At 36.7% G+C, this 14095-nt stretch overlaps 2 protein-coding genes across 5 annotated transcripts; one reads left to right on the forward strand and one right to left on the reverse strand.

Moving 5' to 3' along the window:
• The first annotated feature begins 4362 nt into the window (after positions 1 to 4362).
• Positions 4363 to 12656, forward strand: LOC126858424 (microsomal triacylglycerol transfer protein). 4 transcript variants are annotated; one of them, XM_050608737.1, is made up of 6 exons: positions 4363 to 4809; positions 5459 to 5630; positions 6425 to 6448; positions 7005 to 7198; positions 8832 to 9485; positions 10306 to 12656. In XM_050608737.1, the coding sequence occupies exons 2-6, from the start codon at positions 5555 to 5557 to the stop codon at positions 12049 to 12051; spliced, it is 2694 nt and encodes an 897-aa protein (XP_050464694.1). In that variant the 5' UTR covers positions 4363 to 4809; positions 5459 to 5554; the 3' UTR covers positions 12052 to 12656. The 4 variants fall into 4 exon arrangements, with proteins under 4 accessions (XP_050464694.1, XP_050464692.1, XP_050464691.1 ...); XM_050608734.1 differs by lacking the exon at positions 4363 to 4809 and adding an exon at positions 5098 to 5367; XM_050608735.1 differs by lacking the exons at positions 4363 to 4809; positions 6425 to 6448 and adding an exon at positions 5094 to 5367.
• On the reverse strand, positions 11767 to 13762 carry LOC126858459 (bone morphogenetic protein 2-like). Its single transcript, XM_050608805.1, has 2 exons — positions 12663 to 13762; positions 11767 to 11915 (listed from the first exon to the last, which is right to left on the reverse strand). The coding sequence occupies exon 1, from the start codon at positions 13760 to 13762 to the stop codon at positions 12695 to 12697; it is 1068 nt and encodes a 355-aa protein (XP_050464762.1). The 3' UTR covers positions 11767 to 11915; positions 12663 to 12694.
• Positions 13763 to 14095: the final 333 nt, after the last annotated feature.

A 14095-nucleotide genomic window follows, 5' to 3' on the forward strand; every position in this document is an offset into this window, starting at 1 on the left:
ATCGTTGTCCATCAAGTACCTTGATCGCTTAGACAAAAATGTAATATCTTGACAACATTTATGCGATTATTAACGCTCATTAATGCACTTCACAGAGAAATTCCATCACATTAGTTTGATATCACATTTTCATTTGATTGCGTTTAATGTTTTGCCACCGTCAATACAAACGTACGAAATATTCGCCATTAAAAACGATATGTGTACATTTCAGCGTATAACGGATAAATTTAAATGGAATGAAGGAGTGAGATCTGCGTAAAAGTTATGCATATGAATTTTATACCACCTCTATATCGGTAACATTATGTTTGAGAGAATTAAAAATATTCCGATAGATTTTGCGCGAAAATTCATGCATATGTTAATTATAATTAAAGCCGTCATCTTTCACACACGAAAAATTCGTTATTACAACAACGAGCATCTATATGTATAACAAGTGTCACAATTTATATACAGATATATATATATACGATAAAATTATTTTCAATCCTGCGGTATATACATGTTATATATAATTACGATAATTAAATGGATAGTATGCTAATTATTATTACTATACTTACATACGTAACATATGAAATATATTGTTTAATTCCTTTTTTTTTTAGACTTACCGATTCTTTGCAGCCGTAGTCTTTCATCATTTTCGCGAGTTCGTCGCTAACCGGAAGGAGAGGCGCATTAATGGCCGCATGTATATATATAGGAATGAACGACTCTTCAAGTGTCGCGAATGTGAGCGGGCCCATACGAGAGTCGTAGATGGGCGAGCGCCTCGGCGCGGAAGAAGGGAACCGACGTGTGGGGTGGACTGGCAAGAGGGGAGGGAGAAAGGCCTTCAAGTTGAATAATTCAAGCTCTCATTAGGGCGACAAAAGCACCCTGATGGATAGCTGCTCGACTCCGCTGGCTGTCGTGAGTCCTCGCGCTCCTATCCGCCTCGCAAGTGCGCGAACCCGCCGAAACGCGTTCACAGAAGGGTGTCCAGAATTGTACCTCCGTCCTTTCAATCGCAGATATACTGCAGCTTAAGAACATCTGAATTATTCTTTCAAACATCACAAACAAGATGAATAGTTTAATATAGAAAATTAATTTAATCTAGAAAGTTAATCATATAGAAAAAGAACTTGATTGCATTTCTTATGCGAGAAAAGTTTTCTTGCTTTCTTTGTAATTAAATCGATAATAAATGGTTTAAATTTAAGTCATAATTAAGAAAAAATTCCATAACGATTATTACACTTGAAAATACAAATCAAAATCATTTTTACAGTTTCTTAGATGCATTATAAATATAATAGATATATTTTTGTGGAACTAGAGAATATCGAGAGAATTATTTTGTAACGTATATATAAAAAAAGAAATTGAAATAAGAATTTACATATATATTTTTAGATTAATTTTAAGTAGAATATTTCTATCAGCAGGCATTTGTAGAAAAATTAAAAATCTTAAATAACAAATCTTTCAAACATACGTGTCGAATAATCTTCCAATTTCAGATTCTTAACAGAGATAACAATCAAAACGACATACGAGTTGTACCCTACAGAAATGTGGGCAGAGGTTTCGCGAAAAGCTCGCTCCTCGTTTTTCCCTCCTTTCTTTTCAGTTCGTTTTCTTCCACCCCCACTCGGTCTTCTTCACCGGTACCGACCCGGTATTCACCCTCCCGCCTTTCCTCTGCCGTCCTCCCTGTTTTATTTCGAATGTTCTTTCATTTCTTAAAAGGTTCTCTCGCTGATAATTAGCACAATGCGCGGCCGCATTAATTATTACCCCTGCTAATTACCCGAGGATAAATCGCTCGGCAAGGGGTGGCCGGTGAGGCGAGAGAGGGAGAGAGAGAGAGAGAGAGAGAAGACGGGTCGGGGCAGTAGTGGAGATGCGGGAAGGGTGCACGAGAGACTGGAGGCCCATTACCGTTATTGCTGCAACAAACCGTCCAACAACAGCGATAAATACGAGCGAGAGGCTGGCGTTACAAATGTCTCTCTGAGTTATGATTATTTAGCGCGCTCGCGCGCTCTCGCTCATTCGCCCGTTCGTTGGTTCGTTCGTTTCCGCAACGGTTACTTCCGCAGGTTTGTGCCGTTTCAGAAGGGGAGAATTCGATATTTATTCGCGAGAAATGATGGTATCGTTAATATTGTAATTTAAATCGAACAATTCTCGTTTTTCGTAGCCTTTGCACATGTCAGTCTTGGCGTTAAAATAAAATCGCGAGAACAATGCTCTTTAGAGAAGGACTTTTTGGTATTCTGTGAATATAAAATAAATATATAATGTTATAATATTTTTTTAACTAATACGTATACAAGAAAAATTTTGGAGAATTTTATCTTTACTTTTATTATATGATTCGCAGAATGTAAAAAGATTTGTGAGGCAAAATAAGCGGCATTACACTACGATACATGTTCTAAGAAAAAAACAATTCTGCATTCGATTAGATTAAATTATACGTTTTGTTATAAATTATTATACATACATACAATCAATAATTAATAATGTTGTAAATAATTTTTAAAAAGCTTTTTCTCGCGCTTGTCGCACAAAAATTCAAAACTTTATTTACACTGTCGTACTATCGCAATATTATTATTATCCCAAAATAATGACTGTTTCTTCTAAAATATCTTTTATAAATGCACAAACATTGTACGAAATTTCATCATGTTTTTCCTTTCTTTTTTGTCGTTTCTTTTTTTTGAAATTTTTACGAAGACTTTGCTTGTTGTAGGAAATGAAAAGCGCCGATTATCCGGTGCTATCGATATTGGCTCGTTTATGTATATTTGAATAGCTAATTAATTTGAGTAACTTGTTTATTTATATATGTATTATAATATAACATGTAATGATAAATGGAATAATGCCATATATATGGAATTCGGAAAATTGTTTATGAAATTGCAATGTATAACCGAAATAAATTTCCGATAATATCATCAACTTGTGAAACAATTATTAAACACAAATCGCTTGCGAAGCAATTCACAAGATATCATTTTACACCATCATAGATTTTAAATAATAAGGTTTGCATACAGTGGTAATTTTACAAATTATTAACATGTTCTCTCTATCAGATACTTCAACAATTTCTATTTCAAGTTATTATTCCAATCAAAAGTTATCAAAAATAGTTTTATATGATAATTTTTAATGTTTAATGAAACTTATGTAAGGTTGAAATAACAAATGGGCTTCTTTCTATGCAATGATTAATAAAAGCATTTATTTATTACATATATAATGAATTCTGGAAGAGAAATGAATTATTAGCAAATCAGTTAAGTAAAGAAATTGTAATTAAAACTACACTTTATTTTTAAATTTTAATCAACGCTAATAAATAAGATTTGATAATGATGAAATTCTGTTGATTAAAAACTGCTGATATTTTAAACTTTTTTATAAAATAATTAATTCGAAAGTGTACGATTGTCACATGAGTTAGTTCTCGTTGCCGACAAATGTTATTTTATCGATTTGATAGAGTAGCTCGCAATTCTAACAACAGTTAGCGTCACTTTCTATATCTGCATTTAAATCAATTCAATTTTTTATTTTGAAATAGAGTTTTATTTTTTTACAAAATTTTGTAAATTTAAATTGATTTGTAGGTAAAAATTATATGTAAAAATATTTAAAAAACGCTTTGTTATCAAAATAAGATATTTCTGTAAGAAATACATTGATGTGCCATCTCCAGGAATACTCTCTAAACTGGACACTCTGTATATCGATGTAAACGCTTAAACGCTTTTATAATGCTTTAAATGTACAAGTCAAAAATTCGTAAAAATCTGGTGCATGCATGGAACGTAAATAATTATTAATATCCAATTGTTAAAAAAAAAACATCAAAATATGTATGTTAATTAAATTAATTTAGTTAATGATTAAATATGTTAAATATAATAAAAATAGGAAATTAATGAACCATTCTCACATAATTTATTTTTACATTAATTTTTATACTATGTCCATATTATTATTATATGAAAAATTCATAAAAAGTTTATTAACACAAATTTAAAATTAAACAGTTGAATTTCATATGCATAAAATTTGCGCTTATCCGTTTAACTTATATCGTGCTTTGCCTTCAAAGGTCGTTTTGCATAATTGCAAGTTAATCAACAACGTGTGAACTGATGTCTCATCGGCTTTATCTCATCGTAAGTAAATCAACGAAAGGACGGGTATCGAAATTGATAGATCGACTGAATGATGATGTCATGACGGGGTCATTTGAAGTTCAGGGGCCACTGCTGATTGATAAGAACTGCTTCTAGGGACGTTCGTGATTGTTCGCTCCGAACGGACGGGACAATCCGGATTCCGTTCTGCCATTGTGGTCGCTTTCGGTCTCACGACAGTTCGTTTCGTAAATTCATGACGTGCATTATGTATCTCGTTCTTGTGCGTGCTATTTCATCCAATGGTTCCGTGCTCACGAGCCACGAATTTGCTCGAATTACTCGTCGATTTCTAGCTTGCCTGGAAGCTATATACTTTAACAAAATATTATTTTGAGATTACAAAAGCCAGTTATCGACGTGCTTAATAATTTGAAAATTTAATTTTCAAATACCAATTGTTTGAGTTCCGTCGTGTTGACATCAGCTAATTAACAACACATTTAATTTGTTTTACGACTCTGATTGCGCCATTTATATTCGTTGACAAACAAATGAGATTTTGCCAAACGGTGAACAAGAGTACTCTCGAAAACAGAACCTAGGATATTTTGAACTTATATTAATATTCACATTTGTGTATTTAAAAGTAAGTGAATTTTCTTTCTTCTGTCAATTATAGATAATCTATAGATAATCTTATATTATAGACAATTTAAAAAGGACAGTGCCTTAAAATCTTTTTCCTCAAAAATTAATGTTGATGCACAACATACATGTGACAGATGTAGGAAATTGCAAACTGCAAAATTGAAAAATTTGAAGATTTTTCTCGCAACTGAGAAAAAGTCGATTTCAAATGAAGTAAGAGAAATGCTAAGAATCTGGCGTACACTCGGTATAGCATTCATCAGTCCGGATCGGACAAATTGACCGGCTTCCGCAGTGACTCTTTTCTTAGTATCTATCTATGCATTTTTCGCTCTTTACATGACGATTGCGTATTATCATCAAGCTATCGCGACGCATATATTACACATACTGCGCACACGCGCGCTTGTTATGATTTATATCTCGTAGCAGAGTTCAAGTTTGCAGTATCGGAAAATACTTGTTTCTTCTTCTATATCGGCGTTACTCGAGTAGGGGGGAACGACGGGCAAAGGATGTTGCTAGTCCCCGATGGTAGAGGAATGGGCCCGCGATGGTAGGGAGCTAGGGGGCGAGAAGGGAAGGGAATTCCTGAGTCTCGCGATAACGCAGGCCTATGCCGTCTAATTATTCGTGTTTATCCGCAGAGGGACGAGAGAAGGAGAGCGGACGTGGAACGGCACGATCAACGTTCGCGATACAACGACGCCGCAGTGCAGGACGACAGTAGGAGCGAGGAAAGGATGGCCGGTCGTCTTCTTCGGGGCACGCCAGTCAGGATGCTCGCTGTCTGCCTGGTCTATCTTTTCACGCTCCTCGGTGAGTTATCTGTCAAGTTGTTGCCCCCTCCCCCCCCCTCTGTTTTTTTTTTCCTTTATCCTGTCTGCTCCCACCCTTCCCTATATATAAGATTTCCCCCCAGTCCCTCGACATCGCATTCGGGCTTCATCGTCCCCCTTGTAGCGTCCCCCGATTCCCCTCTCACGTTATCCCAGACCGAAAGTCATTCATTGAAAAATACATCGTCAAGCCGGCCGAATCATGACGGCTCATTGATTACGCGAAAAAGCGCTGGTCTTTCCAGTAAATTATAGTATAATTAGGTATTTTTCTCTCTTTGTAAAAACATAAAATAAATGATATATAAATAAAATGATATATATAAAACAAATTTTTTTAATTATATTATAATATTTGTGCCACGTGCGTGTATAATCTATATTTGTTACATATATAATTATCTGTATAATTATATCGAGCCTGTTTTTTCTGAAAGCATATTAGCGATGATATTTTCTTATCGTATTACGAGAACAGCGAAAATTAACCGCGATAAAATATTATATTAATCATAACGATAATCTTATATAAAAAATTCTAAGATCATGATATACATAGTAACATATTTGAATATTTGATAATGAAATAATTCTATTTTAATATACAAAATTATTTTTCTTGGAAATTATACGCAAAATCAAAAAATGTTTGATAAAAACATTTATTTTATGTTTTCTATTTTTGTTTTTTTTTTCTCACGAGAAGTTATCTTGTACATCAATTTATTTTTCACCAATATATACGTTTATAAAAAAGAATAATTTTTTTTACAGGTTCTTACTGTCAGATGGCACCAGGTAATTGTTTCTTGAAGAATCATAATTAAAAAAAAAAGAAAAAAAAAACGAAAAAAGAAAAAAAAATATTCAAAGCAATATTATAGAAATTTATTTGAAACATTATTTGAAACATTATTGGGAGTATTATTTGAAACATTAACCGGTCGATTTTGTGGAGACATTAAAAAAGAATCACGCAACGCCCATTCTTGCCCATCGTGTAACATGGACTCCCCGTGAATTAACGGTATTCGGTACGACGCACAAACTGACACACACTTCTGCGTGCGGCCGCGTCCTTATACACGCACACGCACATGCGTATCCGGCATGGCGTACGGCGTGCGTTCTCTCCTGAATCTGTTCGGTAGAGGAGCGCCGATTCTTGTCTTCTGGTGCGCTCGTCAGCTTGTCACTCTTGTCAGTCGACGCGCAACGCGACTCGCGATCGGTCACGTTGTCAAGCGGTCGATTCATAAATACACAGACTACCTCATTACTATCAGTTACCGTGCGAATCACGCGATCTGTGCGATGACGAGTACCTGCTGGAAATTGTGCGTGATACTTGCAGCCGTAGCCGGTGCTGTCAGAGGCTGGGAAACGGGAAGAGGTCACAAGTACAAATTAACGAACACGCTGATCTTCAGAGAGGCCGGATCACCGAAATCCGGAGGTGACGTCGGCTTTCGGCTAACCGGCGAACTGGATATCACCGCTGTATGGCAGGATTCCAATGATCCCAACAGCTTTCTACTTAAATTCAAGGTATGAAATTTTTTGTTGCTTATTTTATCTTTAATTATGTAAAATTATGTAATATTATGTATATCTCGATGGAATATTTATATCACCGGCATCATTATTGTATATCTGTATATTTCTCACTGAAATTTTATGATCGCGTGCGAATTCTTGGAGCTTTTATGGATCATAATCTTTCAATCTTTGCCAAGTAATCGATATTTTTTTATATCAAGTTTATTTTATTGTACAGTGTTAATAATCAAACACGTTAACAAATGTTTTCGTGATTTAATAATTTTTTTTTTTTTTCATTCTTTTAATATTTTTAAATTTAAATAACTCAGATAATTCAGATAATGCAGATAATCCATATATATATATATATATATATATATATATATATATATATATATATATAATAGTATATATTTATATTTATATTTTATTTACATATATATATACACACATACAGATTATCCGAATATATATATATTTTCATAAATTCTTATAAACATCAACTTGTTATATATGCGTGAGTAGATTTCTAACTTTTACATAAGTTACGAAGCTTATCTGAAGTTGCACATTTGCTTCACACATGTCCCATATTTCCGTCTTACCCATTATTCCTCAGAATGAACAGATTGTAAGAGTCTGCAGTGTATAACAAAAAAAGGAATCTTTAAAAACTTTTATACCAAGGATACAATATCTATTTTCAACTGAGAGGATTTCAGTGCTGTGAAAAGCATATTGAGCCTTTTGGTAGTCGAGAAGATTGTGCCAGAGACTTATTAGATATTGATAACCCCCGTGTGAGATTGATAAAATATTTCTTCCAACTACACTTTTTGCGTGCAAGAAAAATATGTGTCTTGAATCAAACTCATAACTAAATTATAGTTATTTATAACTTGTTGTTGGGTAGTTTCAATATTAGGAAAAAATTGAAAAAAATCTTACAAATTTTTTTTTGCGTGATACTTATCAAATATACACGCATGAAAATTTAGCTATATACTGTGGTACTTTAATTATATTGCAATTTATGAAATAATTTTTCTTAATACTGGAATTAATAAAATAAATAAATTTTATAACAAAGTTTTATTTAGTTGACGTAATTTTTTGATATCATTATTTTTCTAAGAAATTAAAACAACTACTTTATATAACAATTTTTTTAGTTAAAATGTTTTTATTTAAATAATAATAAAAGAAATATTAAAAATAATACTCTTTTTTGTGTAACACACATGGCGCCTTTTTTACTTTTTTTTTTAAAGGTAAGTTTTTAGGCATTATTATATATACAGACGAAAACAAACATTCAAATAAATTATTGAATGGATTATTATAAAATAATTATTGCGCTAAATTAATAAAATATATTACGATTTACATACAAGTGATATTGATTTAAAATAATTATGTATTATTTTATTTATTTATAAGTGGAGAATAAAATATTTTACATGATATTAATTTCATTCATAGAGCGACTCTCAAGTTGTTTAAAAAAAGCAGAGATTTTGATATAAACAATTTTCATCTTTCATATTTCAACTTTTGTGATCTTTTCGATTTTTCGCCATTTCAAACTTTGATATGATAAACATAACATATATTTACAGAATATTTAATATTCTTTCAGCTGTTATCGCCGCAATTATGGATCAAATCTCGTCGAGCTCCGGAGCCGGAGGGCTTCGTGGAGCATTCGTCCAGGGTGGAGCAGGTCGCCGAGAAGCCTTTCTTTGTGCTTTGGCGATATGGCGATGTCGAGGCTATTTACATAGATTCGACCGAAAACGCATCGTCCGCAAACCTAAAACGCGGTCTAGCAAGCGTCTTCCAGTACCGAACGCTCGACGATGAGGTGCGTCAACGTGACGCTTCTGGTATCTGCGATGTGGTCTACGTGTCCGTCGGAGAGAATATCATCGAGAAACAAAAATCTGCTTGTACGTACGATACATTACCGCCGCCTAAGCGACACCCGAATCCGCTGTTCGCCGTCAGGCTCGAAAGTTATCGCAATTCCACGTACGTGCTGACGCAATCGCTGCTGCCGGAGCGCGTGGTCGACCATGAGGCGCATAGGATGACGTTAACGTCCAAGCTGGACATCGGCACGAACGTCGTATCTGAAAGAATATTGGAACAGGCGCCGGAAATCCTCAGCGCGAGCGTTATCCAAGCGGATTCCGCAAAGCATGCGGTGATGATCCTCGAACCCGGATACAGAGAAATCAGTATCGAGCTACAATCGGAATCCGTCACGTGTCCTGACACCGGATGTCCCACGGTAAAACTTTCATTTCAAACGTCCATATTTATTGATATCGGGCGATAAGATAAAGAGAGAGAGAGAGAGAGAGAGAGATTATATATATTTTATCTTTACGTGTCATGAAAATATTTTTTAAAAGTACTTCAAACATCAAGAGCGACAATAAAAATGAAAAATTTCTATAATTATTTGTTTTGGAAAATTAATAATAAAAATTTAATGTTGTAATCGTACACAATTTTCAAAATTATTACAGTATAAAATAAGTAAAGATTTGAATTATTTCAATACTTATTTAAAATAACAATTTATAATATATTTATTATATTTTTTATATAATATATTTATTATATTTTATTTTATATTTATTATATTTAGTTATCAATACAAATCTTTTTATCAATATAAAAAGAAAATAGTTAAAATAATATTGAAGAGAGAGAAAGATAAATGGATAAATGGAGAAAAGACGAATTATATTTTCGAAATTATAGATAGAATTATAGAAAATTTTAGATAGTAGGTAGCTTCTAGGAAACAATTGCCAAAAATTGCTAATAAAATAATAGATGTTATAAAATTATAAATATTTATTTCTGGACATATATTCTGAATATATATTTTAGATATAAATAATACATTTCCTGTTTGACAAGTTAACAAGTTTTGAAAATTCTGGTCCATTTTAAAGCGCTCTATTTATTATAAAATTATCTTTCATACTATAAAAATCATACTGTATTAGTTTTTAAATAAATATTTTGATACTTTAATGTTTTATATTTTATCATAGATACTTATTAAATATATATCTCATTATAAATATATATCGCAGATTGATCAGGCGATTGAGGAATATCGCGGGGCCCTTACTTCTTCCGCGCTGGGTACAGCGAAATCCGCATCGGCCTTCCTCAAGCTTCTTCCTCTAGTCAAAAATGCCTTACCTGAGGAACTGCACAAGATCCTAAAAACGCCGCGTTATCGCCAGATAAAGATGCAACTGTTAGATGTGCTTGGCTCCGCATCTACGTTGCCCGCTCATCAAGCGGCCATGAAGATTCTCCGGAAGGACGAGATCGGCGACGAGACCGAGAGGTATCTATGGGCTCTATCTCTCTCACCAACGCCCAATGCTGATGTCACCAAGGACATTCTCAGACGCTCCGAAGAGACGATGCAGAATGACAAGGTATCCGAGACCTATGCGCTTGCTGCGGGTGCGATGGCGCGGCATTATGGCTCACCCGCGCTGATAGAGAAGGCGAGGGTTAGTTTGGAACTGGGTCTGGATACTTGCAGCGGTGAAGAGTGCAAGCTCAAGTTTCTGCGGGCTCTGCGAAACCTGAGGTCTGCAGCGGCAATTCCCACGTTATTGTCGCACGCGTTAAGCAACAGTAAACCCATCAGCGTTGCCGCTTGGCGAGCCTTAGCGGCTTTTCCTCGCGAAGCTGTAACTGATGAGTTGAAGGCCGCGGCTCATAAAATCTTCTACCAGATTGGAGGACCACGAAGGGATAGCAGTGCGCGAACGCTCGCATTAGATATCATCCTCGAGAACGAGCCTTCCGAAGAAATCCTGCATGATCTCGTCAAATATCTGAGCAGCAACGATTCGGTTTATGAAGTCCGTAAATATTTGAGTCAACGACTGGAGCAAATCGCCGAGAAAAACGAACAATTCGCCAGATATCTAAAGAATATATATGCGACCGGTAATACGATGGTTAACAATTATCACGTACGAGCGCAGAGAGGCCTCTCTACCGCTTTTACGAGAAACTTTTTACGTTCGCCCGAGAGCAACGGCTCCTTAGTGACTATTCAAGAAGTAAATTCCGGTCTACTTAAGCGCGGTATTGTAGACGTCGTACTGGAGACTAACAAACAACGGCAAGCGATGTTCTCGCTAGGATTATTCGCGGGTGGTCTCGGCAGCTTCGTCTCGAGCCAGGACGATGGAGTGGAAGCTGACGATGAAGTAGCTACTGCCGGTATGGAAATAGATTTTCTCGGCGTTGGTGTGCGGCCGTTCGTCTTCTTTTCTGGTCAAGGCGAGTTGATGAGCCACGTCTGGTCCGGCACAGCGTCTGAGAGGACTCCTGCTTTCCAGGCTCTCGCTTCTCTTTATAACCACAACGAGTACGTGCCATTGGGATCCGGTTTTGTTGCTGAGATCGACGTTCAGGGCGCCGTGAGCTTTGACCTGGCCGGCCAGATCCAGCTAAGCCTGTGGTCGAGAAACGCGCAGTCCTTGGTAGAAATGAATGCCGGTGTGATGATCCATGGCGGCACCAGGGTGCACTCAAATTTCGTGCAGAGTAAGGCGGAATTCTCGATGGCGATGGAGCCCAAACTCGAATTGTCCACCGACGTAGACTTTTCTGGACCGGTATCGTTGTGCATGAGGCTCAGCCAGCCGATTACCACGGTGAAGCAGCAGATCTATAAGATTGAGAGAATACCTGGCAGCCGGCACAGACTAAGGAAAACACGTCGAACAAAGATTCATTCGCCCGGCAGGTCTTACAAGCTCAACCAAAAGAACAATGAAATGTGTACGAAATTCGCGTTCAGTTAACGGCATCCTAAAGATTGCTCAATAACTTTTTTTTAATATTAGGTGAGTGCGATATAAAACTTTTTTTACCATTGTGAACCTCTATAGTGTAAGGATAGTGCAAAGATAGAATTTGAGTATGATAATATGGCAGCGTTTATAGATATATATATGAAATCGATGGACATTTAAATTATAGATCAATAGATAACGTTATACTTGGACCTCAATATAATGCTCTAAGTTAATTGAAGTTACTTGAAAATGCTTTCTTATCAATAGAGGGAGGAAATTAATATTGCCATAATAACTTTAGAACGAGGAAATAGAATCTCTGCAAATTTCTGCAATATTTATTTTTTATTTGATGTGATTTTCATGAAGAAATAATTATAATTTTATCATCTCGTTTTATGTGTGATTACTTTAAAATATAATTTATCTCTTTGATTTGTCCTATTTACTTCGCATTCTCTTATTTTTCTTAACATTACATACAATGAAGATATGGCATTTATTCTCTTCGAGATCTATTATATCGAGGCTCAACTGTATTTATATTTTATATTTTGTACACTCATTTCTACAACATAAGCGTTTCGCTGTTAATAAAAAAGGAAAAAAATACGTACCTTCGTCGCATGCAACCTCATCATGCTATTTATTAGCGACAACCACATTCAGAGACGACCATGTCTTCGTAGCCGTATTCGTAGGTCAAAGTACCGCTGGCGTCCAGATAGAGCAGACTCGTAGGTGCCAATCTGGTGGGTACGCAACAAGCTCTGCCAACGAATTTGTTGCCGCCGAGATCCTCGCTAGCTTGAAGAGCGCCATGTATCAACGTCTGCACTATCGCGTGCTTGGTCGGACTAAGATGATCGCCAAACGGAAAATAACACTTGCCGGAGCACTGATAAGCCTCGTATCCGGGTGGCGCGACCACCCACTCATCGTAGGCGATCAAGGCAAAATCCACGTACATCGGACGTCGACGACAGCCGTTCCGACGTCGTTTACGCGGCGTCTCCTCGTCCCAATGATCCTGCTCTTCCTGTTGATCCTCCGCGGATCGACGACGGCGCTGGATTCCACTGATCTTGCTGTAATTCAATAGGAGGATCGGACTGTCGCCGTAAGGACGATAGGTCAGTCTGCCATGAACATGAAGTTGGACAATATCATCGCTGTTTCTACCGGCGACGGCGGACGTGACGTCAAAGGCGCGCCAGGTGTCGTCCTTTCTCGATCTTAAGATCTTGCTTCCGTTTTTCGCCGACAAATCGTTCAAAGATCGCACCCGAATTATCGCACCGGCTATTCCAAGCAATTCCGCCGCCTCCAGCGTCTCGTCGATGTCGACCGATGGAATCGCGAACTCTAGAATTCTGCCGCCGTCACGGAGCGGCCCGGAAGTATGCACCGGCTGAATCGCGCGAACGATATCGGCGTCCGGACGTCGATGATACAGCTGCAGCATGTATCTAGACAGGATGCTCCGATGTTTCCGACGAGCGGACAATCTTGCGTCGATCCTGTCCAAGGGAGGACGCCGCGGGGTAGTCCATGATAACGAAGACGAAGATGATGATGACGGGATCGATAGATCGAAGTGGATCAAAGCTTTTGCACGCATACTCCAACGACTGATCGATCCGGTCTTCCATAAACAGCAAACGAAGAACGTACTCGCGACTAGCAGCAACCAATAGTGTCCAAGGGTAAATCGCATAGTCCACGAGGTAACTCGGACGGAGGCAGAATGAATTATCTTATGGGGAGAAACCCCGAGATATGATAAGATGTATCCAATATTGCACCTTCACCGTAAATGTATACTTGAAATGGTTCAAGTATATTTTTTTTGTTATACTCGGGTTAAAATTTGTAGAAACCGTGACAGTCGCAAAGATGTGAGAATGTAATTACTTTCACTTCACGAGATTTCCGTTTTTTCTTTTGCTTTTATTTTTGTTTTTTCAAAAAAATAGAAATCGTATGTACAAACTTCTTTCTGCAATCGTTCTGTTTTTTTTTTCTTTTTTTTTGTCACTTGGTCTTTCCG

This window comes from Cataglyphis hispanica, chromosome 25, assembly GCF_021464435.1.
Source record: "Cataglyphis hispanica isolate Lineage 1 chromosome 25, ULB_Chis1_1.0, whole genome shotgun sequence".
Classification (NCBI taxonomy): Eukaryota; Metazoa; Arthropoda; class Insecta; order Hymenoptera; family Formicidae; genus Cataglyphis; species Cataglyphis hispanica.

Excerpts from the sequence above, each read along its gene's own strand:
- LOC126858424 (XM_050608733.1), top strand. The coding sequence starts at position 6,761 with ATGGCGTACGGCGTGCGTTCTCTCCTGAATCTGTTCGGTAGAGGAGCG. Across the intron at positions 7,199-8,831 it reads GCTTTCTACTTAAATTCAAG|CTGTTATCGCCGCAATTATG; the intron begins GTATGAAATTTT and ends ATATTCTTTCAG. Across the intron at positions 9,486-10,305 it reads CTGACACCGGATGTCCCACG|ATTGATCAGGCGATTGAGGA; the intron begins GTAAAACTTTCA and ends TATATATCGCAG.
- LOC126858459 (XM_050608805.1), bottom strand. The coding sequence starts at position 13,762 with ATGCGATTTACCCTTGGACACTATTGGTTGCTGCTAGTCGCGAGTACG.